This window comes from Scyliorhinus canicula, chromosome 26, assembly GCF_902713615.1.
Source record: "Scyliorhinus canicula chromosome 26, sScyCan1.1, whole genome shotgun sequence".
Classification (NCBI taxonomy): domain Eukaryota; kingdom Metazoa; phylum Chordata; class Chondrichthyes; order Carcharhiniformes; family Scyliorhinidae; genus Scyliorhinus; species Scyliorhinus canicula.
Genome location: NC_052171.1, coordinates 5,902,162 through 5,917,267, shown reverse-complemented (window position 1 = coordinate 5,917,267; position 15,106 = coordinate 5,902,162). Strand labels below are relative to the sequence as shown.

The window sequence follows — 15,106 nt, the reverse complement described above, 5'->3', positions numbered from 1 at the left end:
AAATACTGGGATCTATCCGGGGTTGATGACATGATTGTCTGTGAGGCCTGTCCCAATCTGATCACTTAGCCAACGGCAACTCTTAATTCGGACTGGTTCTGGTTTGTAGTTTGGACGATCTATTAACTGGTCTGTGCTTTTGCCATTGTGTTTTTTTAATGATGTATGGGATGGATTGGAGGGTTGGATACGGAACCCTTGAGCCTGTGGGAGATGAGGCGGGCGGTGAATGAGAGGAAAGGGCGTACGCCAGGTTTACTGAAGGAGAGATTTGAAGAAACTGAAATTGAGATGGAGAAATGACAGTGTATGAGAAACATAGCTGTAAAAATCCCCACTATGCCCCCAGGGACACCCTGATTGATCTTCCCCGGGAACTTGTGGAATATGAGCTTCCCAACTAGTGGGCGGAGACCCGGCCAACTGGGGCTCATAAGGACTGAGTATGTAGGCCGGCCAGGACAGGGACTGGCATGTTGGTTGTCTCAATGGGACTATCGTGTGTAAATATATTCTCTGCCATAGGCTTACTTCCTGTGACCGTAATAGAACAATGGGCGTGATTCGGTGGCCTGGTCGGGCCTGACTTGGTGTCGGGACGAGGCTGTTGAATCTCGCGAGAGGTTTGGAAGGCTTGAAGCATCTTGCGCCATAGCGGTGTGTCCTCACTTGGCAGTGTGGGATGGGTGATATCCTGCGGGGTGGGGCGGGGGGGGGCATTGCCCATGGGTGGGAGGATGTGGGAGATCCTCAAGCCCACTCAGACATCAGGGTACCCTTTCAAAATGGCGCCCCGATCTCCGAGGAGCCGGTCCAGCCGGCGAATTCAGCTCCCCATTGTTGAAACAATTTCCAGGCGTGGGCTAGACTGGGAAGAAACTGACCAAGGCCCAAAATAAATGACCAAATGTGGGTGAAACGTGATCTGAGCTGAAAAAAACAGCAGGGAACACCCTGGCAAACTGGTTCAAAATGACACTTAGCAATGTTTTGACTGAATCGCGCCCAATGTTCACCTGACCACTCGGCACAGTGGGAAGGAGCAAGACAGAAGAATATACTCTGGAATGGACAAATGGAGAGTGGGGCCTGAGAATAGAATGAGAGAGAATGTGTTCTTTTGAGTAACACTGGACCACATCAACTGGTAATTGAAAAATTCTTAGCATGTTTTCCCTCAACCATTTTTCCAGAGGTGTTAATCTGATTGATAGTTTAATGTTTCTGCTGATTGTTCAAAGGTAATCAAAGAGAAGGTATCATTTAGTCCAAAGAGAGACCTACCTGAATACCATTTAAAGAGGCCACACCCATATAAAGGAATATTCCATATAACACTGCCATTGGAATGTACTGAGGATGAACAAAACCAGTCATGAATATTAGTCAAAGAGCTTAAATAGTTTCACACTATTAAATCTTCAGCACATTCATTCCCAATCTGTGACCACCTCATTCTTTGCTGGTATAGAATGTTACTGCGCCAACATATGCTTCCAATCAGTGATAACAAGCTAAAGAACTTGTTTTATTTATAACCTTTCACAATCTTCGCATGAGCCAAAGAACTATTTGCCGCCAAGGAACTATTGCTGAAATGTGGTCGCTGCGCACACAGTAAGATAAATGGTGTTGACTGGGGGCTGAACTGGAACATTGGGTGATGGGGGGGGGGGGGGGGGGGGGGGGGGGGGGGGATTTTCCCTGTTGTTTATCGATCGGTGCCGTGGGATCGTTTGTGTCCCCCCCCCCCCTCCCCCCCGCCCCCCCCCCCCTCCCCCCAGGAGGTCCCCAATTCAATGTTACATTTGAAAGGCGGGAAGTTGGAGTTCTTGTTTATTTAACAGCTGATGCTCGAATTGCAGAGTGAATTCAGTGATGAAAGGAAGCAAGTTTATTAAATGTGCTTTAGTGGAATGGTTCAGTTTTGTTGCTAATCTATCTGGGAAGACTTACCTTCAGAATAGGAGCCAAAAACACAGAGACTCCTGTCAGAACGAACACAACAACACCAGTGAGCCTCTGCTCCCTGGAAAAGGAAAATAAACATATAGGTACTGTGCAATGTACAATTAATCTTCACAGACTATCACCATTTCCTTGGTCTGTCTAGTATTTTATATATATTTTTTAATTTAGAGGACCCAATTTTTTTTTCCCAATTAAGGGGCAACTTAGCTTGGCCAATCCACCTACCCGGCACATCTCAGTGAGATGTGTACAAACTCCACACGGACAGTGACCTGGAATTAAATCTGTGTCCTCAGCGCGGTAGGCAGTGGTGCTAACCACTGTGCCATCCTCATTCACAATTATTATAACCAGAGACAACAGCATGACTGCGGCCTCAATGCTGTCTGTTGAATAAACCGCTGATTGGAGCTGAAGCTGAAATTGTAAACCTCGTTTCCATGGTCCATTGGCAACCATTAATTATTTTCAGTAATATTGGGAGTCGTGCCGTCTCCAATCAGGCATGTAAGAACATAAGAACTAGGAGCAGGAGTCGGCCATTTGGCCCCTCGAGCCTGCTCCGCCATTCAATTAGATCATGGCTGATCTTTTGTAGACTCAGCTCCACTTTCCGGCCCAAACACCATAACCCTTAATCCCTTTATTCTTCAAAAAAACTATCTATCTTTATCTTAAAAACATCAAAAACTACTTCACTGGGCAAGGAATTCCATAGATTCACAACCCTTTGGGTGAAGAAGTTCCTCCTCAACTCAGTCCTAAATCTACTTCCCTTATTTTGAGGCTATGTCCCCTAGTTCTGCTTTCACCCGCCAGTGGAAACAACCTGCCCGCATCTATCCTATCTATTCCCTTCATAATTTTAAATGTTTCTATAAGATCCCCCCTCATCCTTCTAAATTCCAACGAGTACTGTCCCAGTCTACTCAACCTCTCCTAGTAATCCAACCCCTTCAGCTCTGGGATTAACCTAGTGAATCTCCTCTGCACATCCTCCAGCGCCAATACGTCCTTTCTCAGGTAAGGAGACCAAAACTGAACACAATACTCAAGGTGTTGCCTCACTAACACCTTATACAATTGCAGCATAACTTCCCTGGTCTTAAACTCCATCCCTCTAGCAATGAAAAAGAAAATTTCATTTGCCTTCTTAATCACCTGTTGCACCTGTAAACCAACTTTTTGCGACTCATGCACCAGCACACCCAGGTCTCTCTGCACAGCAGCATGTTTTAATATTTTAATCATTTAAATAATAATCCCTTTTGCTGTTATTCCTACCAAAATGGAGAACCTCACATTTGTCAACATTGTATTCCATCTGCCAGACCCTAGCCCATTCACTTAACCTATCCACATCCCTCTGCAGACTTCCTGTATCCTCTGCACTTTTCGCTTTACCACTCATCTTAGTGTCATCTGCAAACTTGGACACATTGCCCTTGGTCCCCAACTCCAAATCATCAATGTAAATTGTGAACAATTGTGGGCCCAACACTGATCCCTGAGGGACACCACTAGCTACTGATTGCCAACCAAAGAAACACCCATTTATCCCAACTCTTTGCTCTCTATTAATTAACCAATCCTCTATCCATGCTACTACTTTACCCTTAATGCCATGCATCTTTATCTTAGAATCATAGAATTTACAGTGCAGAAGGAGGCCTTCCGAGGGGATCCCTAACTATGAGATCATTAATCAATCCTTTCTCATTACACAGGATCAGATCTAGGACCGCTTGTTCCCTCATAGGTTCCATTACGTACTGTTCTAGGAAACTATCGCAGATACATTCTATAAATTCCTCCTCAAGGCTGCCTTGACCGACCTGGTTAAACCAATCGACATGTAGATTAAAATCCCCATGATAACTGCTGTACCATTTCTTTTTTTTTTTTTTGTTTTTTGTTTTTTTTTTCTTTAAATTTAGATTAGCCAATTATTCTTTCCAATTAAGGGGCAATTTAGCGTGGCCAATCCACCTACTCTGCACATTTTTGGGTTGTGGGGGCGAAACCCACGCAGACACGGGGAGAACGTGCAAACTCCACATGGACAGTGACCCAGAGCCGGGATCGAACCTGGGACCTCAGCGCCGTGAGGCGTTTGTGCTAACCACTAGGCCACCGTGCTGCCCTTGCTGTACCATTTCTACATGCATCAGTTATTTCTTTGTTTATTGCTTGCCCCACCATAATGTTACTAATTGGTGGCCTATAGACTACTCCTATCAGTGACTTTTTTGCCTTACTATTCCTGATTTCCACCCAAATGGATTCACCCTTATCCTCCATAGCACCGATGTCTCCCTTACTGTTGCCCAGATGTCATCCTTAAATAACAGAGCTACACTACCTCCCTTACCATCCACTCTGTCCTTCCGAATAGTTTGATACCCGTGGATATTTAACTCCCAGTCTTGACCATCCTTTAACCATGTTTCAGTAATGGCCACTAAATCACAGTCATTCACGATGATTTGCGCCATCAATTCATTAACGTTATTCCAAATACTACGAGCATTCTGGTAAAGTACACTTATGTTGGCTTTTATATCTCTGTTTTGAATCTTAACACCCCGATCAGTAACCTCTCCAAAGTTGTATTTCCTCTTAACTTTTCTCCTAATTTTCCTTGTCGTTGAACCCATATCTTCATGTACAACCTGCCGTATCGCTTACCATTTACGTTTTTACTTCCCGTTTTATTCCTTTTGGTATTACTGGACCTATTCACTGAGCTCCCCTCAGTCACTGTACCTTGTACTGTCGCCCTTTTTGATTTTTGACTTTGGCTTCTCTGCCTTACACTTTCCACCTTACTGCCTTTTGTTTCTGTCCCGTTTTACTACCTTCCGACTTCCTGCATTGGTTCCCCTGTCACATTACGTGATCCTGTTCTTCCTTGCAAATATCAAGAGAAATATATGAGCAACTGTCTATATCACCAGACTGTCTGCTTCCCTTCAGTATTTCAAATGGCACAGGAACAGGCTGCAGTGGGAGTCTAGTCCATGGGAAGCAGCACACACACAGGTTGGGATATTCCTTTCCCATTTGATGGCGTGCGAGTTTTGGCAGGGAAGCCTTTGTGAGTTTATCAATTCCCTCCACTGCACTTTGAAGACACACGGAAAGACTCGTAGGTTTTAGTTCTGTGTTTCATCATACAATCAGACAAACCTGGTAATAATGGAAGGTCATCCCTTTGTGTTCCAGTAAAACAAAGACCTATATTTAAAACAATTGAGATTTTTCTCTGATGTTTTTCTGTTAAGGCCTTGACTTGCATCACAGCATGACTGGTGTCTGTTGACAAACCATGCTTTCCTTATGTCTTTAGCCCTTTCCAAAATCCAAGTCTCTCTGACGCTCAGTGCGCACACCATGCAAGACTGATTCATGTTAACACAGAAGCTTCTCTTTCAAAACATAAAATCCCAGTGTATCTACAGATTCAGTACTTGACACAGACAGGTTGAAGCCCAAGACGGTCTGTGTCCGCACTCTTGACTTTTGATGTCAAAGGCTGTGGCCTCAAGTTCCACTCAAGAGGTTTGACAATGTCAGTCAAGCTGACACTGGAAGCGTAATGCACTCTCAGTGCTGCCATCTCCTGGATGAGTCAGTGTATTGTAGCCCCATGTGCCTTGAAGAAGGGGGGGGGCGAGATGTGCAGATCGTCCCTTCACCAATATCACTAAAATAGATGCTCCGTTCCTTAGCACTTTGCTGTATGTGAGAGCCTGCTGCTGGATTCCCTACAACCGTGACTACACTTGAGAAAAATATTTTATTGCCGAAAAAGCGTTTGCCCAAAATGCAAAATGGACTTGAAAATCAACGAATAGCACTGTGCTCAAACAACGAGAAACATTAGGATGTAGTGAGTGTCTGCAGCAGGTTAGTTTGGAGGAGATAGACTTGTTCAGAGATGCTTTCTTGTCATCCTTTGAGCAGCAATGTCAACAACATGACATCGCAAGGCACTTCTTTTCTAAACATTATTTACATCTTACCGACCTGATCCTAAATAAAATAACTTTGTGTCTCCACTCCACAGTTACCCAGTAGAAAGAATCCTAAATTCTGTGGTGCCTAAACAATTAATTAGTAAGTTCGATGATACTTTAAATTCTAGATCCTATGTTAGCACGCCGGGTGCCCTGCCACCTTGAGAAAATAAATTGGCAATTAACATTGACGAGGAGAAGGGCAGCACGGTGGCCTAGTGGTTAGCACAACCGCCTCACGGCGCTGAGGTCCCAGGTTCGATCCCGGCTCTGGGTCACTGTCCGTGTGGAGTTTGCACATTCTCCCCGTGTCTGCGTGGGTTTCGCCCCCACAACCCAAAGATGTGCAGAGTAGGTGGATTGGCCATGCTAAATTGCCCCTTAATTGGAAAAAATAATTGGGTACTCTAAATAAAAAAAATTAAAAAAAACATTGACGAGGAGACATGGGGTAATATATGGGACTATGCCGGTAAAAGTTTGGTTTGTAATAAAATGAAGGAGATCCAGTTCGACATATCACCATGTTTTCCTCGTCTTGGACACAGGTTTGATCCTGCTGTATCCCTGTGTGCCTAAAGTGTCTGGTGGTCAAGTGTGATTATATACATTGCTTATGGACCTGTGTTAATAATCAGTCATCTTGGTCTGGTGTAGTCAGGCAGCTGAAGAGGATTGTTGAGAGTCTAACCCTGCATTCCTGATTCTGGGTCTTCCAGGTGAGAATGTTACTGATGCTAACGAAAAGAGGCCGCACAATATCCTGGCCGTTGCAGTTTGTAAGAATATCCAATGCCCTGGATTAGTGACAAATACCCTTCAATTCAAAACTGGCATAAATTAGTTATGCAATGCATCCCTATGGAATTCCTGACCTCTGTGATCCCATTCTAAATCCATAAAGTAATAAATAAATAATCTTTATTATTGTCACAAGTAGGCTTACATTAACACTGCAATGAACTTATTGTGAAAATCCCCAGTCGCCACACTCTGGCACCTGTTCAGGTACACAGAGGGAGAATTCAGAATGTCAAATTCACCTCACAGCACATCTTTCGGGACTTGTGGGGGGAAACCGGAGCACCCGGAGGAAACCCACACAGACAAAGGGGGAACGTGCAGACTCCGCGCAGACAGTGACCAAAGTGGGAATCAAACCCCAGACCGTGGTGCTGTGAAGCAACAATGCTAACCACTGTGCTACCGTGCCGTCCCGGATAGAGCCCTTATCTTAAATTCATAGGCTGACTTAGTCCTGTTGGGATTTCCATGAGCTAATTAGTTTCATTTTGTTAGTCTTGATATAAAGGCATGTGTCCTGAAGTGACAGGGTCTTCCTGTTTCCCCCGCTCCGTTTGTGCCTCTGTTGTTGAATTATATAAACGAGAGGCACCAGTTCCTTCAGCATTCTGTCCTGAATTGATTCATTGTTCCTATGTTCGTTGGAACTCTTGTTTAGTACTGATAATACATAGATACATAGAAGATAGGAGGAGGCCTTTTGGCCCTTCGAGCCTGCTCACCATTCATCACGATCATGGCTGATCATCCAACTCAACAGCCTAATCCTACTTTCTCCCCATAGCCTTAGATCCCATTCTCCCCAAGTGCGCCGCCTCTTGAATATATTCAATGTTTGAGCATCAACTACTTCCTGTGGTAATGAATTCCACAGGCCAACCACTCTCTGGGTGAAGAAATGTCTCTTTATCTCTGTCCGAAATGGTTTACCCTGAATCCTCAGGCTGTGACCCCTGGTTCTGGACACACTTACCATCGGCAACATCTTCCCTGCATCTACCCTGTCTAGTCCTGTTAGAATTTTATAAGTCCCTATGAGATTCCCCCCTCATTCTTCTAAACTCCAGTGAGTAAAACACCTGCAAGCTCGAGAAATTTCAAGCTTACAAACTTTGGTCTTTGTGTTTAGTTTCTGTGATGCGGAGCATCTTAAACAGAATGGAAATGTTTGTTAAGTATTACCCAATGGGTACTGAAGCAAGTCAAGCTTGAATGGCCTGCTGGGGTGGAGGTCTCTCTGTGTTGGGAGAGATGGATGTGCGTGTTTAGTGGGTTTGAATCCAGGGAGAGATATTTTAGCTTGGGTTCACCTATTTTCATCTCCAAAGTCATGAAGGGAACAGAAATGTTAAGTATCATCTCCCAGTACCATATGAGCATGGAAGGCAGAGTGGCTGAAAGGATTGGACACTTACCTTCTGTGATTGTGAGTTTACAGGAGCTGGGTTCAAGGCTAGATAAAGGTGCACTCATCGAGCAAGCACTGTTGAATGGCTTCTGGGCAGAGAGTTGGTTTCAGAGTGTTGGATGTGAGTGTGTGGTGTGAGTTCAAGTCCTGCTTGTGGTTTTAAAGAGAGTTAAAGGTGCATCATATTTTCAGGTCTTGTGGAGTTTAAAGTCATGAAGGGAGCAGAGATGTTAAGTATCAACTCCAAATACCACACAAGCATGGAAGGCAGAGTGGCTGAAAGGATTGCACACTCGGTTTCCTGCAATATGAATATGTGAGAGCCAGGTTCAAGACTAGCTTGAAATGGCAGAAATGACAATGCAGTAACAGCTGGTTAAAGTAGAAGGTAATTCAGGGTGAATAACAGCAGTTAAAAGCAGGAGGTAGGTGAAGTGAGAGAGGAAGGTCGATAGCAGAGAATGATGGTGGAGGTGAATGAGAGCCCTGAGGAGGTGTGATGGGGGAAGCCCAGGAGGTGAACTCTCTCCTCCCCTTTTATTGCCCTCCAAGCTCTGCTCCTACCTCCTCAGGGCAGGGAGCCTTCAACTACTCCTTGGGAGCCCTGCTATCCACCTCCTTAGGGCTCCCCTTCAACCTTCCTCTATTCTCCACCTCCACAGGGCTCCCCTTCAATCTCTCCACCTTTCTTTCTCCACCTGCTCAGGGCTCCCATTATCTAACCCAGGAACTCTTACTTATTCCTCTCTTCTCCCACCATCTTGCTTTCTACATTCCTGGAACAGCTCCTATTTTCCCCTATCTCCTTCCTCCACTTCTGTAACCCGTCTTACTTCTGAACCCCCTTCTATCTCAGCCCTGTTACCCCTCCGCGGCATTAGCTAGTCTTGAACCTAGTTCATACATTATCTATGATCACAGAAAGGTGAGTGTGCATCCTTTCAGCCACTACACCTTCCATACTATTTGCTGCTTTGAAGTTGATACTAAACATCTCTGCTCGCTTCATGACATTAGAGATGAAAATAGATGCACCCAGCATCTAAGCTAAAACCTTACTCTGGATTTGAACTCTTCACACAAGGCTCGCGATACTGAGAGAGTCCTCCTACTGACTAAGCCACTCCAGCTTCCTGGCTTTAATACCTATTGGGTGATACTTAACATTTCCATTTGGTTTGACATACTTCACATTACATCATTCCTTTCTTGACAATAAAACACAGAGGCCAAGGTGTCGAAAACTAAGTTTGTAAGCTTTGCACGGACATCTCTCGTCCCTTTGTGAGTTTAAACTTCGTCAGGAACAAGTATCTGTGGAGCATTTGCCTGTGGCTAACACTCCAGATGGTGAGATCCACTGGACAGGATCTGTTCAGCAGCACACGTGGGCAGCAGATCAGTCACGTCCCTTGTTCTCCCTTCCGTTCCTGTCCAAACGCTCCACTCCGATTCAGGTTCAGGGGAGGCAAAGGAGTTTGGGAAATCGCGCATCCAGCAAACGACACATTTTATTATTTTTAATATAAATTTAGAATACCCTATTCTTTTTTCCAATTAAGGGACAGTTTAGTGTGGCCAATCCACCTCCGAGGCACATTCTTTGGGTTGTGGGGGTGAGACCCACACAGACACGGGGGAAAATATGCAAACTCCACACGAACAGTGACCCAGGGCTGAGATTGAACCTGGGACCTCAGCGCTGTGAGGCAGCAGTGCTAACCACTGCACCACCGTGCCACCCTCCCTGCCCATCTTTCTCAAGGCATTGACTTTTCACATGTTCACAGTTCCGCAGTGACACATTATTTTGATTTTGTTCAGATGACCAATATTTCTAGTGAATGGGCATTCACAATGGAGGCAGGAATTCTCCGGCCATTGCGATTCACTTTTCCTGGCGACATGGGATGGTTACAATGGGAAACCATGACAACCTTTACAGATGCACTATAGAAAGCATCCTATCTGGCTGCATCACAGCCTGGTATGGCAACTGCTCGGCCCAGGACCGCAAGGAACTTCAGAGATTCGTGAATACCGCCCAGTCCATCACACGAACCTGCCTCCCATCCACTGACTCCATCTACACCTCCCGCTGCCGGGGGAAAGCGGGCAGCATAATGTCACACCACCCTCTTTGATTTGATTTGATTTACTGTCACATGTACCGAAGTACAGTGAAAAGTATTTTTCTGCGGACGAGGGAACGTACACAGTACGTACATAGTAGACAAAAGAAAATCGACAGAGAACATTGACAAATGGTACACTGACAAACAGTGATTGGTTACAGTTCAATAAACTCTCAGCAAACCTGCCTGGTGATACTATTCTGAACCTATTCTGGGCAATGGAGATGGTGAGCAGTTTCAAATTCCTAGGGGTGCACATCACCAAAAATCTATCCTGGTCCACTCACGTCGACGCTATCACCAAGAAAGCACAACAGCGCCTATACTTCCTCAGGAAACTAAGGAAATTCGGCATGTCCACATTAACCCTTACCAACTTTTACAGATGCACTATAGAAAGCATCCTATCGGGCTGCATTACAGCCTGGTATGGCAACTGCTCGGCCCAGGACCGTAAGGAACTTCAGAGAGTCGTGAATACCCCCCAGTCCATCACACGAACCTGCCTCCCATCCATTGATTCCATCTACACCTCCCGCTGCCTGGGGAAAGCGGGTAGCATAATCAAGGATCCCTCCCACCCGGCTTACTCACTTTTCCAACTTCTTCCATCGGGCAGGAGATTCAGAAGTCTGAGAACACGCACGGACAGACTCAAAAACAACTTCTTCCCCACTGTCACCAGACTCCTAAATGACCCTCTTATTGACTGACCTCATTAACACTACACCCTGTATGCTTCATCCGATGCCAATGCTTATGTAGTTACATTGTATATCTTGTGTTGCCCTATTATGTATTCTCATGTATTTTCTTTAATTCTGTTTAATTCCCTTTTCTTCCATGTACTGAATGATCTGTTGAGCTGCTTGCAGAAAAATACTTTTCACTGCACCTCGGTACACGTGACAATAAACAAATCCAATCCAATCCAATCCAATGACTAATCTCTACATCATGTGCTATCTCGGATCTAGAAAACACCATGCTGGACACACTTCTTGGAATAGACTTGAAAAGAATCACACACTACGTGTTGAATGGCTGTTCTGGGGAATGAATCTTGGCATCAAGGAAATACTTCCCTGGACAGTACTTGTCCAAGTATGCAACAGCATTTTGCTCGAGACTGTTAGTTTGAACTGTTGAAGCTGACTAAACAGACCAACAGTGCTTACTAGTACATCTCCATATTTTATATATCACCCCAGACTTAATCTGCGCATTTAACGGAACAAAGCATGTCAGAGTTCAGGCTTTTCCCACTGATTGACAGCGAGGTGATGGTTCTCACAATCAGGCCAGGTCCTTTTATTAAGTACAATTTTCATCCCTGGTCTCCATTGTGCAGGCGTAAGTCTGTCCAAGTTTAATAATTAGACCTTGACTCAGGTGGATCGTTCACTGAAGAATGTGTGGGGCACTCACCACATTCCCCCACCATCTCAGAATGCTGAAATTAGCCATCTGCTATTCCAAGGTAAAATTATTTGGGCAGAGTTTATTATTTGTTTAAAGAATATAACAGAAGTCTTTTTTAAAGACGTGAAGTTACTCATGTAGTTCGGGAGCAAAAACAGCTCAATGTGTGAAAGGGAGAGGGACCGACAAATGTCACACATGTGAAACAAAAAGAGAAGAAACCCACAAAACGGGCACATGGTTACATTTGAGCGAGCTCAGAAATTGAGCAGGGCCCGAAGAAGGGGCCCTGGTCAAAACGCAGACAGAAACAAGTAATTTGGCTCTACTTTATCTCACCACATGAAATAAAACAATGAAGCTCGCAGCCTCGTGCTCACTCACCTTACCCCGAGAAACTGTGGATGTTCGCCTGGTGCGCTGGTTTCTGTTTCCATTTTTAAACCATCTATGTGAGCGATGGAAATAACAGTTGCTGCTACATACCAGGGAAGGCCCATAAAAGAACAAATTGCCAGAAGAAGGCCAACCCAAAACAGATCCAAGTGGTAACCAGCTCCTTTCTGCAGCAACGAGGGAGAAATGCTTTAGTTAAGTCCAATGTTACACTGGTTGTCTACACCAGGTTTAATTCAATACTTCAACTGAAACACAAGATGACATGACAAATATTACTTAATGCAAAAAAAAAACCCCTTCAGTCCCGCTTTCACGCCCATGTATCTTTGGCACAATTGCCTGATTGGAAACTGTTTGACATCCAATATTTGAAGTGATCTTCTATGATGGTCGTGGTGTGAAGGGAGAGGGTTGTGCACATTCCATACAAATTCCAATCCACTGATTGAATACTGAGGTTTTTGCAAACAAAATATATGTTCCTAATCTGCGCCAGACCACCCTTTTAATGCTGAATCGAAAAGATGTAAAAATAAATTGGGAAAATCAGGAATTCTTTTTCCAATGGAATTCCAACAGTGCAGTCGGAGACCATTTGGCTCACCGTGTCTGCACCAGCACTCCGAAGGATCACCCCACCTAGGCTCACCCCAACTCTATCCCTTTATCCCCACTCATTGATTATGGTCAATCCACCTAACCTGCACACCTTTGGACCGTGGGAGGAAACCGCAGCACCCGGAGGAAACCCACGCAGACACGGGGAGAACGGGCAAACTCCACACAGTCACCCGAGGCCAGAATAGAAACTGGGTCCCTGGCGCTGTGAGGTAGCAGTGCTAACCACTGTGCGGCCCAAACAGAAGACAACTATTGTGTTGTATCTGTCCTGGATCACAAGTTCATCGTCTTCTTTAATGCACAATATTTGTGCTGTCAGCACCATATTTAACTGCAGCCCCTCCCAAAGAGTGGGCAGCACGGTAGCATGGTGGTTAGCATAAATGCTGCACAGCACCAGGGTCCCAGGTTCGATTCCCGGCTGGGTCACTATCTGTGCGGAGTCTGCACGTCCTCCCCGTGTTTGCGTGGGTTTCCTCCGGGTGCTCCGGTTTCCTCCCACAGTCCAAAGATGTGCGGGTTAGGTGGATTGGCCATGCTAAATTGCCCGTAGTGTCCTAAAAAGTAAGGTTAAGGGGGGGTTGTTGGGTTACGGGTATAGGGTGGATTCGTGGGTTTGAGTAGGGTGATCATGGCTCGGCACAACATCGAGGGCCGAAGGGCCTGTTCTGTGCTGTACTGTTCTATGTTCTATAAACGCTTGCATGCTGTCTTTGTAGGTTTAAGAAAGTCTTTCCATATGATGTTGTTGGTGGAGGTAGGAGCTGGAGGTGATGGGAATCAATTCTGACGATGGGTGCTCACAACTGGTACTCGAGGTGAACTGAAGAATATCAAGGGGCCTGGTGGCATAAAACAGGATCCCAGGTGGATGCAAGTAGTTTGGGACTGTCGGAACCCAAGTCTGAACCGGCCAGAAGTTACAGCGGCAGGTTTAATTGCGGCACTCTATTGGGGTGAGTAGGTTGGCGAGCAGGCAGTGCAAGGAGCAGAAAAGCGGACAGGCTTTCTGAGCTGGGACAGCTACATCAACAAACCAACGCTAACCAATCAGAGATAAGCATCCGGAAGGACCGATGACCAAAATTCCCAAGCTGATGAAAGGCGGAACACTGCAGAGATAGACTTCAGAAACAGCACGTTTAACAGCTTAGTCCAAAAATCCTCAAGTTACCAGCAATCTAATTCACTGTGAACCTTTCTGTTTCCTGGAGAAATGTTAAGGAGTTTCAGATAGTTACACTCCTTAACCCTTGACCATCTGTTGCTAAGGAACCAAAGCATCGATACTTTGCTTAGTACATAACAATCCATCACCTACCCTCAATTTGTGCTCCTTCCTGTTCACAATAACGCCTGTGATTTGTTGGTCCATGAAGATCAGAATGGTGACCAGGAGAGCAGGTAAAGCACTAGCAAGATAGATCCACCATGGGTTTTTGCCAAAGGGAATAACAAACCAGCTTCGGTCTGAACGGGTCGGCTGCAGGGAAAGGTTTGAAGAAAGTGGCTTATTCAGTTAGTGCACACGCTTATCGGATCTGATCATGGATTGTATAATTTAACATTTACCTCGGCCGAGGGATGGTAGAAGAACAACAAAACTCTTGCAAGCCCAATGAAGCACTGAGGTTATTGAAACATCCCCCAAATATTTGTTTTTTGCTAGCGGGGGAGGGTGGGGAATATGCACAGAATCTTATCCCTCATATCGGGGTAGATTTCCAATGATTCTGGTAGATCCCCAGCCCTTTGAGATGAGCATTAGGATGATATTTGAGTGGGGTGGAGGTGGGATTCCAGCAGGTTGTTTTATCTTCACCAACCTCCATGCATGCTTCTGAGGAAAACTGCGGGATAATGGACAATGATCCCATTCCAGAAAATGCAGCTGGGAGGGACTCAGTTTTCCTGGTTAGAATGTTTTTTTCTTTTTAAATAATTTTTATTGAGATTTTTGAAAAATGTATAACAACAGAACAATAATAATAATAACAATAACAATAATAAACACCCCCGGCACCCATAACAACGCATATAACGAACCCCCCCACCACCCCCAACCCAATAAACAACAAAATAAATTAACACTAAATTAAATTAACATAAACAATGCCCCCCTGAAACTCCCCCCTTTCCCCCCGGGTTGCTGCTGCTGCTGACCCAGTTCCCTATCTTTGAGCCAGAAAGTCGAGGAAAGGCTGCCACCGCCTAAAGAACCCTTGCACCGACCCCCTCAGGGCGAATTTGACCCTCTCCAGCTTAATGAATCTCGCCATGTCATTGATCCAGGTCTCCACGCTTGGGGGTCTCGCATCCTTCCATTG

At 45.2% G+C, this 15,106-nt stretch overlaps 1 protein-coding gene across 8 annotated transcripts in view; it reads right to left on the bottom strand.

Annotated features, from left to right (window-relative positions):
* slc4a5a (solute carrier family 4 member 5a) overlaps nucleotides 1-15,106 on the bottom strand; it is a 117,982-nt gene that overhangs the window by 14,713 nt on the left and 88,163 nt on the right. For all 8 annotated transcript variants that reach the window (XR_005458787.1, XM_038785297.1, XM_038785302.1 and 5 more), the window contains 4 exons: nucleotides 14,101-14,262; nucleotides 12,144-12,322; nucleotides 1,957-2,029; nucleotides 1,285-1,353 (listed from right to left, as the gene is read on the bottom strand). Coding sequence is in view for 7 of the 8 variants with exons in the window: in XM_038785297.1 (XP_038641225.1) it covers nucleotides 1,285-1,353; nucleotides 1,957-2,029; nucleotides 12,144-12,322; nucleotides 14,101-14,262 (483 nt within the window). In the remaining variant the exon portion in view is untranslated. The remainder of the gene's footprint in view (nucleotides 1-1,284; nucleotides 1,354-1,956; nucleotides 2,030-12,143; nucleotides 12,323-14,100; nucleotides 14,263-15,106) is intronic.